This window comes from Lissotriton vulgaris, chromosome 2_1 (genome assembly GCF_964263255.1).
Source record: "Lissotriton vulgaris chromosome 2_1, aLisVul1.2, whole genome shotgun sequence".
Lineage (NCBI taxonomy): Eukaryota > Metazoa > Chordata > Amphibia > Caudata > Salamandridae > Lissotriton > Lissotriton vulgaris.
In genome coordinates this window covers 1,063,015,754-1,063,030,442 of record NC_141687.1, presented here as the reverse complement: position 1 = coordinate 1,063,030,442, position 14,689 = coordinate 1,063,015,754, and the positions used below count along the sequence as shown (strand labels likewise).

Here is a 14,689-nt window from a genome sequence, read left to right as displayed (position 1 = left end):
TGATTGGAAGGTTTCAATGTGGTGAGCAGTTTGTTAATTGTTTCTTCCGAGTAGGTGTCAAAGGATGACCATGCAGCATTGTTCTTTGGTTCAGTGGGTGTTATGCTGTGGGGATTGGAGTAAAGGTTTACGTCATTGAGGAGATCTTTCCTTATGTTATCAGTCTTTAGATTGAAGAAAGCAGAGAAGTCTTCACAGGATGGAATATCGCCTATTGTGCTATGCGATAGTTGGGGTTGTTCCTTGGATTGTGTATTGATTAGTTCAAACAGTTTTCTTGGTCGGTTTTTTGCTTGGTTGAGCTGAAGGCTGAAGAAATCTGATTTTGTGCGCTTGATTTTCCTGAAGTAGGCGTTTCTTTATTCCTTCAGAGTTTTAAGGTGCAGTGCCGAAGGGGCTGATCTCCAGGTGCGCTCAGCCATTCGCATGGCCCGTCTATCTTCATTGAGTCTACCATCGTACCATGGGTTGGTTTTCTTAGTGGAGACTCTTTTCAGTTGCAAGGGGGCGGCCTCATTGATTATAGAAGTCATAGAGTTGAGGTAGTGGTCGGTCAAAGATTGAACGTCCAGAGCACCGGTAGAGGGAAGGAGGAGATTGCAGCTGTGGGAAGGTAAAGAGTTTGGATTGAGTTTCTTCAGGTCCCTTTTCCAGACCTTGGATTTGGTGGGTAGAACCGGGTTAAATTTAACTTTTTCATTGATGAAGAATGTGATAATGTGGTGGTCTGACCAGTCACAGGGTTGGATCGATCCAAGTTGGGTAGAGTTATCTTTAGAGATGATAAGGTCGAGGATAGAGCCTTTATCGTGGGTCGAGCTGTTGCAGATTTGGGTGAGGTCAAGAGCGTTGAGGTAATTTTTGAGGCTATTTACCACCGCGTCACTGTGATCGTTCCAGTGGAGAATGAAGTCACCAAGGAAAATTTGAGTGTGTTGCCGACCGGAATTGGATGAGATTGTGTCCATGAGTTGTTGGGTGAAGATGAGGTTGTCCCCAGGTGGGTGGTAGATGACGTGTAGAGAGCACACAGGTTTGCTCTCGCTGATGACATCTAGGCAGATGTATTCACAGGAGGTGAGAGAGGGGGAGGTGGCTCTAGTAACTGAGAGGTTGCTCCTAAAAAAACATGCGATTCCACCGCCTGTCTTGCTAGACCTGTCAAGTCTAATGATGTGGTAGTTGGGGGGGAACTAGAATATCCATGATAGGTGTAGAAGATTCAGTTAACCAAGTTTCAGTCAGAATGGTTAGATCAAGGTCCAGCGTTTTGATGAGATCAGCGATGTCAGAGGAGTTTCTAGGGGCCGACCTGCAGTTGAGAAGTATGCATTTGAGCCTTGGGGTGCAGGGGGTGGTAGAGGGTTCTAGAATGAGGGGGACTTTTTTAAGGTTATTTGGGACAGAGCCTCTGTTCTTTTGAGTAGGGTGCCTAAGGGCGTTAGGGTGAATCGTGGGGATGGAAAGGTGTGTGGTGGCTAGGTTGTTTTGGGGAACTGGGTCATATGAGCGGAGGAGGGTGCGTATGTCATGGTCCGAAAGTGGATTGACGGTGCGTCGGGAGCGGTTGATGGGATTGCGAGCGGGGATTAAGGTCCAGTGTCGGAAGTTTTGTGTGATAGGATGAGTAGGATGGGTGGGGGATTTGTTAGGGGGGGGGGGGGGAGTGGTGGTAGGTAGGGGGTGTCTGGGTTCTTTGAAGAGTAACTCTTTGAGGGTGAGGAGATCTTCTTTGATTTGGAGGAGAGGGGACATAATCATGTCTAGCGTGGGATTGGGAGTGGAGTTGGGACTGGGTACTGAAAGTGTATAGGTGTCTATGTTACAGGAGTGTGGGGGAGGGGATGTGGTGCTACTGCCGGGGTTGGTGGTATTATAGTGCATCACAGCCCTCCTGGCGTCCAGCGTGTGCAGCGCTCTTTCTGTGCTTGTGGTTGGTTTTTGGGAAAAACTAGGTATTTGGATTGTTTGGTTGATGTGGAACCGAGATACCATCTTTGGCATGAAGTGTGGGTCTGTTCTCCTTACAATCCTATCACTGTGTATCTGTAGGTAGGGCTCTTGAAGTGTTAACGCTTGCAACTCACTTACTCTTCGTAATGATGTGATAGCCACTAAGAAGGCGGTCTTTAGCGTGAGCATGTGCAGTGTAGACTTGTGAATTGGCTCAAATGGTGCCTTCATCAATTGAGTTAGCACTACGTTCAGGTTCCATGCTGGTGCTGGCATTCTGTTTGGAGGTGAGATTCTCTTAGTTCCTTCAACAAATTTTTTTACTACTTGGGAGGTGAAGAAACTTTTCCATGTTTCTCCTCTTGTGTTAGCCACTATCGCCGCTAAGTGTACCCTTAGGGATGTGTAGCTTTGTTTACTTTGCAGTAGATGTGTTAAATATTTTAGTACTGTTGACTTTGTGATCTTCCTTTGCAGTTGCTCCCAAATGCACCATTCGGAGAATCTTTTTCATTTTGCTACGTAGCATTTCCTTGTGGTAGGTCTTCTTGCCTCCTTGAGCATTGCCAATGAGCTCGCCGGCAGTTTGAGGTGTGCAAACTCTAGGTCCCCAGGAGCCATGTTGCTAGGTTGAGGCTCTCTGGCTCAGGGTGTAGCACCCTTCCGTTCTGCATTGTGAACAGGTCCCTTCGTTTTGGGAATCTGTGTGCTGGTGCATGCGCCCTCTCTACTATTTGTGAGACTCATGACTGTCTGGCCCACTGAGGTGCTATTAGTATCAGCGACATGTTGCTGATCCTGCATTTGAAGAGTACCCTATGTATCAGTGGTATCGGGGGAAAAGCATATGCAAATGTCTTTGACCAACTTACCCATAAGCGCATTCCCCTTGTGACCGATGGTCTGCTTGTCTGGATGCGAAGTGTTGGCATTTGCATTTTGGTGTGTTGTAAATAGGTCTATTTGCGGTGTACCCCATTTCCGGAATACTTTCTATATTTCCTGTTGGTTGATCTCCCATTCGTGTGATGCTGATGTCTGCCTGCTGAGTCTGTCTGCTTCCACATTGTCCTTCCCCGGGAGATGTATTGCTACTAGGTCTATTTTCAGTGGAATGGCCCATGTCCATATTTCCTGTGCTAGCCCTGATAGTGCTACTGATTGTGTTCCTCCTGGTTTGTTGATGTAGAACATGGTTGTGGTGTTGTCTGTTTGGATCAACACCCTGTTCCCGTACAGCTCCTTCGGAAAGTCTTTTAAGGCCAGGAACACTGTCTTTAGTTACAGGTAGTAGATGTGCTTGACCGCATCCTGCCGCGACCATAGCCCCCTCACCTTGAGTTTGTTCATGTGCGCGCCCCACCCCAGCTGGGAGGCGTTGGTTGTGATGGTCATTGTTGGAGTTGGTTGTGTGAATGGTTTGCCCTGTGACACGTTTTCCTTGTTCCACCACGCTATTTCCTGATGCACTGCGTGTGTGACAACCACTAGATATTCCCAACTCCCTGTTGCCTGTGACGATTGCTGTTGTATCCATTCCTGGAATGGTCTCATGTGTAGTTGAATATTTTGGACAAGGTGAATGCATGACGCCATCATTCCCATCAGCTTGCTCACCGTCCTCACGGTCTGAACTTGCCCCTTGCGGTAATGACTTGTTTCCTTCAGTATCGCCAATGTTCTCTTCCTGCTGGGGAACAGTTTCGGCTGTATGGTGTCCATCTCCGCCCTTAAGAATATCTTGATTCGCTCCAGTTCTGTTGACTATTTTTTCCAATGGATTGAGAAACTTAGTTTTGTCAGTGTTAGTATGACCAGCTGGATGTGTTGTTTGCATTGGCTTTACGAGCCAGTCGTCGAGATAGGTTTATACGTGTATTCCTGGACTTTTCGTGGGCTTTCGCCGTCTGGGAGTCCTTTTCGAAGGATCCGCTCGGCTGACTGTCCTTGGTTGCTGTTGCCTTCGTCGGGTGTTTCTGGCACCAATGCTCTCTTTGAAATCTTTGCTTCACTCCTACGAGTGTTGCTCGGGGCTTTAGCTTCACCCTTTCAAGTGTCGCTCGAGTGTCTAGGGGTCGACTACTCCGTTACCTCCTTCGACGTCTTCTTATGGACCTCGATGATCGTGCAGTCCTCTGGTCCTTCGGCGATGTTTTCTTCCTCTCCACTTGGAGAGGCCCAAGTCTTGGAGCAATGGAGGTGGCCCCTGCATGTAGTGGTTCGCCCTTCTCTGCCTCTCTCTTACTCTGATGGTGTCGGGTGTGAAAACCGAGCACACGTTGCAGTCCTCACTGTTGTGGTCGGCAGAGGTTGCAGACTAGATGCCGGTCCTTCTGGGCGTATTTGTGGTGGCAAATGGTGCAGAACTTGAAAGGTGTTTTGTACATCCCCGTGCTCAGTGAACCCCCTGTGAGCGCATTCTCCGTTGAACGTCGAGATCTCGGTCGAGAACTTCTCCCTCATTGTCCCGGTTACCTGACGTCTGGTGTAGCTGAATCTTTGATTTTCTTCTCTTTTCTTTGATTACTCTTCCAAAAACTCTGGAACTCTTCGGTAACAATCCAGACCTAACGGTGGAAAAAAAAGAATCTGAAGATGGAGACCGAAGGTGGGAGCTTCCGGAGGAAGCACGTCGACGTCACGGAGGAAACCAAATGGTGTTACGTCGACGCCCACCTAGGCCACGGGGAAAAAAACAAAAAGGACTACAATTCCGGACCCAACCACTAGATGGCAGAATGCACAGCAAAGTGAATCCAGAAAGATTCACGCTGCAAAACAATGTGACCAAAAGCTCTATATTTCAAAAGGTAATATAGCCTTTCGTGCCATTCGTGAATACACTTCGTGCGAACTAGTAGGATGCATCCGAACAGCCAACCGCTCAATGGTGAGACTAAAATACCCACTTGGGCTGCTCTAAGATGTGATTATAGGTCTTGAGCTAACGGCTTTAACATATTGGGAACCTAGTCCAATTTAGTGACAAAATAAGCTGCGTTCCTATCAAGCTTTGGCAAGATGTGCCACACCACCATGCAGATGGCATTCTACAAAGTTGTGGAAACCAACTGGAGCACCCTCTGGACCTTCTAGTTTGCCTTACCACACTCTGGTATTAAGCAAACATGACAAGACTGAAGTGTTGGGATGAAGCATGAAACACCTTTGTAGAGGCCTGAAGCAGCAACAACCGATGTTCGTAAAGGCTACTATCAATACAATCATTTTAACTCACCATCATTGCCCATGGAAGACAAGATTTTTTCCCTCTCTTCCCATGGTAAGGCACTCAAAGTGGGCATGTCATCAGGAAACACAGCTCGCTTGCGACCAAGGGCTACAGCTGCTCGCCTGCAGACATGTTTGATACGAGGACCTCGTATGGAAGTCTCAGAGGAATCACTTTCTTGACTCTGGAAAAGTGAGAGGGGCAATTATTGCGAGAAGAGCCAATATTAAAAAATATTCACTTTTGTTTGATTTACAAATTGCTCACACTGTACACAGCAAGGCCAACCTCCTCAGGAGTGTGGCTTACACATTAGGCATATGTATACAGATAAAAAAACACTTGTTTGAAACATCAGTTCTTTAAATTCATAAATAGTGACAATCCCGCCCCCCACATGCAAATCCAGAATAATATTTTTTAGAGAAAATCTTTCCACAACGCAAAAAACAGAATGCCTGTGTAAAGGAAACATTTGTGTTCAGCTTTTTATCTCATAAGAAAATGTTCTAAAAAAAATAATTTGACCGCAATATGAAATTGAATGGTTTTACAAATAAAAAGCAGCTTTGATATGTAATAACCTTTTCATTTACATTAAACAGTGACAAAAGGAAAGGGCAATAGTATCATAGGCATGCACTCTCCCACGAAGACAAAGCTATGACCATGAACTACCACAATGCCTGCATGCAAGACAGAGACAATACCCTGGTATGTTTTGACAGTGTACTGAGGGACAGAGGATAGAAACAGAACAAGACAAATGCATTTGTAAAATGCACACTCACCCAAATAGTTATCCTGGCACTGATAATCAGCATAATACAAAGGGGGGTGGGAGAGCCGCGAACATGTCCTTGTCGGATTACCTGATAATCAGCAGTTTATTGCTAACTAACTCAATAAACACTCCTTTTATTGAACTTAGGAAGACGGAAAACTGAGTGGACCAGCCAGGAATCAAACATGTGAATATAAGGTTAAACAGAGATGTTTGCAGTGGCTGTATGAGTGCACACTGATTCACCAGACTCAAATGTCTCTAGTTCCAATTTTTTGGCACCATAGAGTAAGACTGAGGATTGTTTATGGATTTAATTAACTAACATACCCTTGATAGAGAACTTTTGTTACAGGTAAGTATCGTTTTTGTCTCCATCAAGGGATCTTCATTAACTGAACAAAACAAGAAGACTCATTTTACAAAGAATGAATGCGAAAAAAAATCTGGCAACTGTGAGGATGTGCCTCGTTTGCATGGTTAGCCCCCCACTTTTTGCCTGGTTTTGATACAGCTTCAAATGTAGTGCACAGAATCCCTGCCAACCAGGCCCTGTGCCTGTGCTCCTTCCCTAAGCAAAAGTCCCGAATTTACACTTCTTCCCTCTGTAAGTCCCTAGTATACGATACTCTGAGTACCTAGGGCCTGGGAGCTTATGAGGGTCCCCTTCGACCCCCTTCATGGGGACCAAATTCACTGCCTTTGCAGCTTGCATGCCCCTGTGAGAGAGAAAACGACAAAGTCGACATGGCATCTTGCCTGGGTGCCATGCCAAGTAGCACTGCCTGAAAGCACAGATAATCACCCCTTTGTAAGGTGATCCCCCCCAGCCACTGCTGCTAGTGGCAGCCCCTGGTTTACACCCCCTACTTTGGGCAGGGAAACCAGCAAGAAAAATAAACAAGCATTGGCATAGCCAATAGGTATTGCCTTTGGGACCTTATACGTGTTTAGTTATCCAGCACAATATCCTTGGTTCAACAACATTAACTGTTGCATGGCTAAACACTTATAAGGTCCCAAAGGTGAAACCTATAGGCTATGCCAGTGCTTTTTTAATTATGTCTTTTATTGGCCTAGGGCGGAGCTTGCAGAGTTTCCCTCTTTGAAATTCCACTGTTACCTGAAAACTCAGTCAAATTCTGCAAAGTTCCGTGAGCAGGCGGAGTACCAAACGTATGTGCTAACTATGTGTTGCATGCTCTCCTGTACGAACCGCTGTTAATCCAAAACTGTCATTTTCAGGGCCTTTTTGGGTCATTTGATGATAAAAGAAATTGACCAGTAGGTGGCAGTATCGCAAAGTCTAACTTTTAAAAAAAACATTTGCAAGGTTTGAAGCATGCTAAGCAAGAAAATGAGTAAAAAAACATTTGCATGGTTTGAAGCATGCTAGCCAAGAAAATGAGAAAAACCATGGACGTTATTTAGGGGCCGCCAGGGGTCGCAGCTGCGAGCCCTGGCTTGCCTCTTGCCACTCCTTTCAATACCTTTGAGACCCTGGCCTCAGAGGTAACCAAATTAGTGCCATAAATAGTGAGGAGACTTGCAGTAATGGCCACAGGGGCTCCACCCTTGTTTCCAGCCCATGTTGTATTATACTAATAGCGAACAATAGCTTATGATTCACTATTACTTTAATTAAAAAAATGTAACACCAAGAGCTAGAACGAGATCGCCAGTTACAGTTGATGTAAATAAAAAAAAGTTTTTAAATATATGTTGTGTGCCTTCTTGTAGGTGAGAGTGTGTTTGTGTGCAAGAATGTGTTCATGAGCATGTGTCTGTATGTGTCAGCATGTGTTGAGGAGTGAGAATCTGAATATGAGTGTGTCAGTGACAGGTAGGGAGTCAGAATGATCGAGTGTCAGTAAATATGAAGGAGTCAGTGAGTAGGAGTGAGTGCAACATAGTGAATAAGAGTGAACGAAGTGCACGTAAGTGAGAATGAATGATGGAGTGCGAGTGTAAAGTGAGCATGGGTAAGAATGTAGTGTGCCACTGGCCATGACATACTAACAGTAATTCTTGGCATATACAGGTATGCAGAAAAAATACTGCTGCTGGCAAACTGTACTAAAAAGAACAAATGATGGACGAAATGCTGAATAAATCATAATTTCATCGAACAGTCAATAGATCTGGTTTAAATTGTCCATTGTTCTTTTGCTCACTATTGCAAAGAAAACAGGTGATGGACCGAATGTGGATCAATGTCACACATTCAACCCAGTCAAAAGATCTGGGCCCAAATCCATCGTTTTTTTGCACTCCACACCACCCTGGGTTAGACAATGGCGATATGCAAATCAGCTCTGACCCTGTGCCCCATGGGAACAGTCCAGTCCGAACTACAAAAGCCATGTCCTTCCCAGAACGGAATCAAGCATCCGAGGACCGGACCGGTTTCGAGGTAACACCTCATCAGCCCAGCTAGCTTGACTCCAGTGGTGTGGAGTGCCTGGGACCCACGTCTGGCGGCAATTGCAAACAAAACAGGTGATGGACCGAATGTGGATCAATGTCACACATTCAACCCAGTCAAAAGATCTGGGCCCAAATCCATCGTTTTTTTGCACTCCACACCACCCTGGGTTAGACAATGGCGATATGCTTGATTCCGTTCTGGGAAGGACATGGCTTTTGTAGTTCGGACTGGACTGTTCCCATGGGGCACAGGGTCAGAGCTGATTTTCATATCGCCATTGTCTAACCCAGGGTGGTGTGGAGTGCAAAAAAACGATGGATTTGGGCCCAGATCTTCGGACTGGGGTGAATGTGTGACATTGATCCACATTCTGTCCATCACCTGTATTTACTGTTTGATTAAGAATGGTGGTCTGTATCTCTGGCTTAAACCCCGAGATTATGAGCCAGGCATGTCGTCTCAACATGACACTAGTGTTGACAGCCCTGGCTGCGGTGTCAGCCGCGTCTAGTGCACATTTAATTGAAGCATTGGATATTAGCTTCCCCTCTTGAATAAGCATCTCAGCTGCCTCCTTGTATTCGTCTGGCAGGTGCTGCAACAGATATTGGCCGCTTGGGCTGCCACCCTTTTCCCTGATGCCTCAAACACCTTAGATTCTTTGTCTGGGGGAGGAGCATCACCGGTTGTCTGAGAATTAGCCCTCTTCCGGGCATTTGAAACAACAAGAGAGTCCAAAGGCAACTGTCCTTTGATGTAAGTAGGATCAGTAGGCGCTGGTTTATACTTCTTCTCAATCCTAGGGTTTATCACCATGGCTCTGGTAGGCTCCTTAAATATTTCCCCAGCATGTTTTAAGACACCCTTTAACATAGGCAGAGTCTTGACAGTTCTCTCTGAGACTGAAAAGGTATCAAAAAGAAAATCCACGTCATTGGGGTCAGCATGGAGCTGGACGTCATGGTTCTTAGCCGCCCGTTCCATGAGGGCATTGAACGCTGCTGAATCCTCTGTAAGTGATGTCTTCACAGAATAAAGTTGAGTGTCTGGGGCAGAATGAGGATCACCTGGGTCAGCACCAGCAGCCCAGGGTTCATTGGTATCATCAGGGTCTGTGTAGACAGGATAGCTGTACTCATCCTCATCATCGCCCTCCCCAGCGTCCACGTCAGAGTAAGTGGGCGAGACATTATGGGCATGTGGAGAAAGTGGTTCCACAAGGACAGGAGTCGAAGTAGAGTCCTTTTTCTTTAAAGGAATTTTTGAGGACTCCATCGGCAGTTCCGGGGCAATTTTCCGCTTGTGGAGGGAAAGTCTGCCCGTTTCGGCATCAATAAAGTGTTCTTGTTCTTCTAATGAAGATTGCCGATGTTTCAAGGTGGGAATCACCGTCGTCGACTTCGACACCGAGGACACCTTCTCGGGCACGCTGACGAGGTTTCTCGACCGGCTTCGAAGGTGGAGGATCTCTTGGGCCGACAGCCGAGGCCTTCTCCTTGATGCGCTGTAGGGAGTCAGTCACTTGCTTGGTGAAAGCGGCGGACGGTTGCATCGATCCGACGGGATCCTTTGAGCCAGCACCAGGCGTGGATTCGAGGGCTGCGCCGCTTCTGGCCTCGTCCTGTTGATGCGGAGTCTCGAGAACCTTCGGATCACCGAGTCCTTTGTTGGTGTCGACCGTCTTCGGCGCCGATTTACTCGGCTCGACCACCTTGACCTTTGTCTTCGGCGTGGCAGACTTCGTCTCGACGCCCTTGACTTGTGCCATCGGATCGACAACACCCTTCTGCTTCTTTGGCGCCAAGGGATCCGAGGCCTTGGATCCGACCAAAGTAATGCGCACTTTCGGTTTCGAGGGGGGCACCAGCGCCGGATAGGGTCTGTGGCGTCGACTGGGCCCTCTGCGCCGGAAGCACGCGGGTGTTTGGAATCCGGCTCGGAACCGAGCTGGAAGAATTAGGCACCGAACGCAAGACTATACCGACGAAGAAAACTAAAGACCTTTTGGCCTTCAAGTTTTTTATCGATTCCGACTAGAGGGAACCAATATACATCCGAACCCAATGGCGGAAAAAAACAATCTGAGGATGGCGTCGATGCCCATGCGCACTGTAGTCCAGGGGAGGAGCCACCCATCTCGTGATACTTCGAAGACTCTTCCAGGACAACAATGTGCGATCATCCAGACCCAACACTAGGCGGTGATCTATGCACAGATATGAATTCAGCAGCCCACATGCCTCGAACCTCCATGTTAGCATCCTCGCGTTGATCCAAAATGGAGATCTGAATTCCATCTTTAGGCAATTCCTCCCTCGTTTTCGTGGTTCTATCTAGTCTAACCATCTTATATCCTTCTGGTATTCCTAGTGTTATAGCGGGAACACTGAAGTTTAAGACAGGACTCGGTTAGAAAACCCAAAATCGGGTTGAGTGTTTGATTTGCTCAAATGCTCCGTCCATCATCCCCTTTGGTATTGCTTTGTTCGCCCTAAGTTGGCAGGTTATGCCCAGACGTGGGTCCCTTGCTCACTGTACCACTGGATTCAAGATAGCCTCGTTGATGAGGATTATGAATCCGAAACCGGTCCCAGGATGCTTGTTTCCGGTCAAGGGAAGGCATGGCTTTGCAGTTCGGGCTGGACTGTTCCCATGACGCACAGGGTCAGACTGATTTGCATATGGCCATGTCTGAACTGGGGTGGTGGAGTGAGCTAAAGAATGGTGATAGATTAAACCCAGATCAGTTGACTGGAGGTGAGTGTTTGATTTGCTCAAACGCTCCGTCCATCATCCCCTTTGGTGTAGGATTAGAGTGGGGCGGCTAGTGTCTCAGGCCTTCCGACTACACAGGTGCACCAGGCAGGGGTGCCCGCTATTGCAGTTACTCTTCACCGTGCCGATGGAACCACTGACAGTAGATCTCCAAGCAAGGATGGCACCATTTGGGATCAGGATTGGCAAGACTCATCATGTAGTATCCATGTATGCAGACGACATCCTGGTGTATGTCAGTGATCCAGCGCAGCAATGCCGGTGCTACTGGGCATCTTGGAGGGGTTTGGGAGTGTGTCGCCCTCATGAATCAACCAAGGGAAGTCCAAGTTGGTTCCGTTGGGACGATTGGCTCTTTGCCCGGATGAGGACCTGCTAGAGGTGGGACTGGTCTGCACTCAGTTATTTGGAGGTCAGATTAGCAGACCACACCAATCAATATTTGGCATCTAATATCAACAGGGTAGTGGAGGGCTTGAAAGGGTCGGTACGTTTCTGGCGGGAGGGAGTTAACATTATCCCTTATCGGGAGGATCGCGTTGATTAAAATGGTGATCCTGCCCCGGTGTTTATACTCAACGCAGCCATCCTTCTATCGGATCCCCCGATTCTTTTTACTGAATTGGAAAAGCTTATGGTCGACCTGTTTTGAGGGTCCAAACGTAAACTAGTTAGCCTGGCTACTCTGCAACGAACATGGCAGGCTGGGGGGTTGGAGGTAAACAAGTGAGAACAACAAGGACCCCCTGGGTAGTGTTAATATATAGACTCCTAGGGCAGGGTAACAACAGGTGTGAGAAAAAATCCTAGGCCATCAAAAGACTTAAGTGAACAATGAAGCCAAACCAGTGGTCAAAGGAATAATCGAAAAAATGGCAGTTTATATAAAATGCATATTTTTAATCAGTATATTAAAAATCATATAGTAAATGACCAAAAGGTCAAACCACATGATAAGAATAAAAATTCATCAATTACACACAATTGTAATAGAAATAAACATATAGCATAAAACTCATATTAAATACAATTCAAATTGCATTCAAAAATCACATTTAATAACTAAGGTATTAAGAAAGCATAAAAACTCGACGCGCGTTTCGGCCGTGAACCGCCTTCTTCAGGAGTCACAGATTAAGTCCTGAAAATACATTTATAAGAGAAAAATAAATATGTTAGAATACTATACACACATTTATAATTTTATATCAATACACCAACAAATATACAGAAAAATAAACTGCAAATGACAACAAGCAAGGTTAACAGTGTTAAAATCTAGAATCGACATTCCTTAGTACCTAACTGACCGGGACTATTAATTTGTTCACTTAACGTCAAAGATTGACAAACTGATATCTTGCGATTGTACAGTATCTGACTGGAACAGAGAATGGTCATTTAGAGAAAGCTCCAGACATCACCATAGCCATCCCGGAAGGATACAAGATCATCCGCAAGGACCGCACCGACCTAACAGGAGGAGGCATCGCTATCGTCCATAAGAACCCCATCCGCATCTCAACCAGCTCAGACGTCAACCTCACCAGCGCCGAACACCTTCACTTCCAGATCCACACCGACCCCAAAACCACTCTCAGAGGCACACTCCTCTACCGTCCTCCAGGACCCCGTTCACAATTCAGCGACATTATCACTGACTTTATCACCCCCACGCCCTCCCTTCCGAGGAATACATTCTGCTGGGAGACCTCAACTTTCACCTAGAAAAGAGCAATGACAGCAACGCCGCCTCCCTTCTGGACAATCTCGCCAACCTCGGACTCAAACAACTTGTCACTACGCCCACCCACATCGCTGGGCACACACTCGACCCGATCTTCACCTCCAGCAAACATGTCTCCTTCAGTCACACCACTACTCTCCATTGGACGGACCACAGCTGCGTTCACTTTATCTACAAAAAGACCACATCTCACAACCATCCTCAACCCACTATGCGAAGAAACTGGAACAAAATCACCATCGACCAGATCTCCTCATCGCTTCTCCAAAACCCCCCTGCCCACTCCCCAAACCCCGACCAAGCAGCCATTAACCTCACCCAATGGCTATCCAACTGCGCCGACATCCTAGCACCGCTGAAAAAACGTCAAATCAAACTAGGCAGCAAAAACGCATCCTGGTTCAACGATGATCTTAAGAAATCCAAGAAACTCTGTCGCTCCCTCGAGAAGGCCTGGAAAAAAGACCCAAACACCAGCAACAGGGAAGCCTTCAAGAACGCCACCCGCATACACCACCAACTAATCCGATCTGCCAAGAAAGCTGCATTCCAAAACCGACTAGACAACAACGCCCACAACAGCAAGGAATTATTCAACATCGTCAAAGAATTTACCAACCCCTCAGCCAACTCCAACGACATCACCCCCTCTCAAGCCCTCTGCGACTCCCTAGCTTCGTTCTTCCACAACAAAATCGCAGACATCCACAACAGCTTCGACAACCGACCCGGAGACCAACCCACCCAACCTTCTGCAGGACCTTCACCCCCCTCGAATATCCTTAATGACTGGAACCCAATCTCCACTGAGGACACCATCCGCCTGATGAACTCCATCCACTCAGGATCCCCCACAGACCCCTGCCCTCACCACATCTTCAACAAAGCAGACTCCATCATAGCACCACACCTCCGAGACGTCATCAACTGCTCCCTCAACTCCGCCACCTTCCCGGAAAGCTGGAAACACGCAGAACTCAGCGCCCTTCTGAAAAAACCCACAGCGGACCCCACCGAACTCAAAAACTACCACCCCATCTCGCTCCTTCCATTCCCAGCCAAAGTCATCGAGAAAGCTGTCAACAACCAGCTCGCCGCCTTCCTCGAAACAAACAAATCCCTCGACTCCTCACAGTCCGGCTTCCGAGCCAAACACAGCACGGAGACCGCCCTCATCGCAGCAACAGACGACATTCGAACTCTCCTGGACAATGGAGACACAGTCGCCCTCATCCTCCTCGACCTCTCCGCAGCCTTCGACACAGTCTGCCATAGCACCCTTCTACAGCGCCTCAGAAACATCGGAATACAAGGAAAAGCACTGGAATGGATCACCTCGTTCCTCACCGGAAGAACCCAGAGAGTCTGCCTCCCACCATTCAACTCAGAGGCCACTGAAGTCATCTGCGGCGTACCCCAAGGGTCCTCACTCAGCCCCACCCTCTTCAACGTATACATGAGCCCCCTCGCGGCCATCGCACGCCAATACAACCTCAACATCATCTCCTACGCGGATGACACTCAACTGATCCTATCACTCACCAAAGACCCTAACACCGCCAAAACTAACCTACATGAAGGAATGAAAGAAGGAGCCGAGTGGATGAAGCATAGCCGTCTGAAACTGAACTCAGACAAAACGGAAGTCCTTATCTTCCGTGCGATCATGAGCACGCTGTATGTCGAAATATAGGCAGCATTCTTAACCAGGATGCGCCAGGCAAATTTAGAAGGTTATATTCCCGCTACGTTAGTCTGTGAATATACTCG

The 14,689-nt window shown here is 47.3% G+C and overlaps 1 protein-coding gene across 2 annotated transcripts in view; it reads right to left on the bottom strand.

Annotated features, from left to right (window-relative positions):
* The window catches only part of KMT2A (lysine methyltransferase 2A), a 1,431,261-nt gene that overhangs the window by 1,253,881 nt on the left and 162,691 nt on the right, over positions 1-14,689 (bottom strand). For both annotated transcript variants that reach the window (XM_086956712.1, XM_086956713.1), the window contains exon 4: positions 5,192-5,369. In XM_086956712.1, the coding sequence (XP_086812838.1) occupies positions 5,192-5,369 (178 nt within the window). The remainder of the gene's footprint in view (positions 1-5,191; positions 5,370-14,689) is intronic.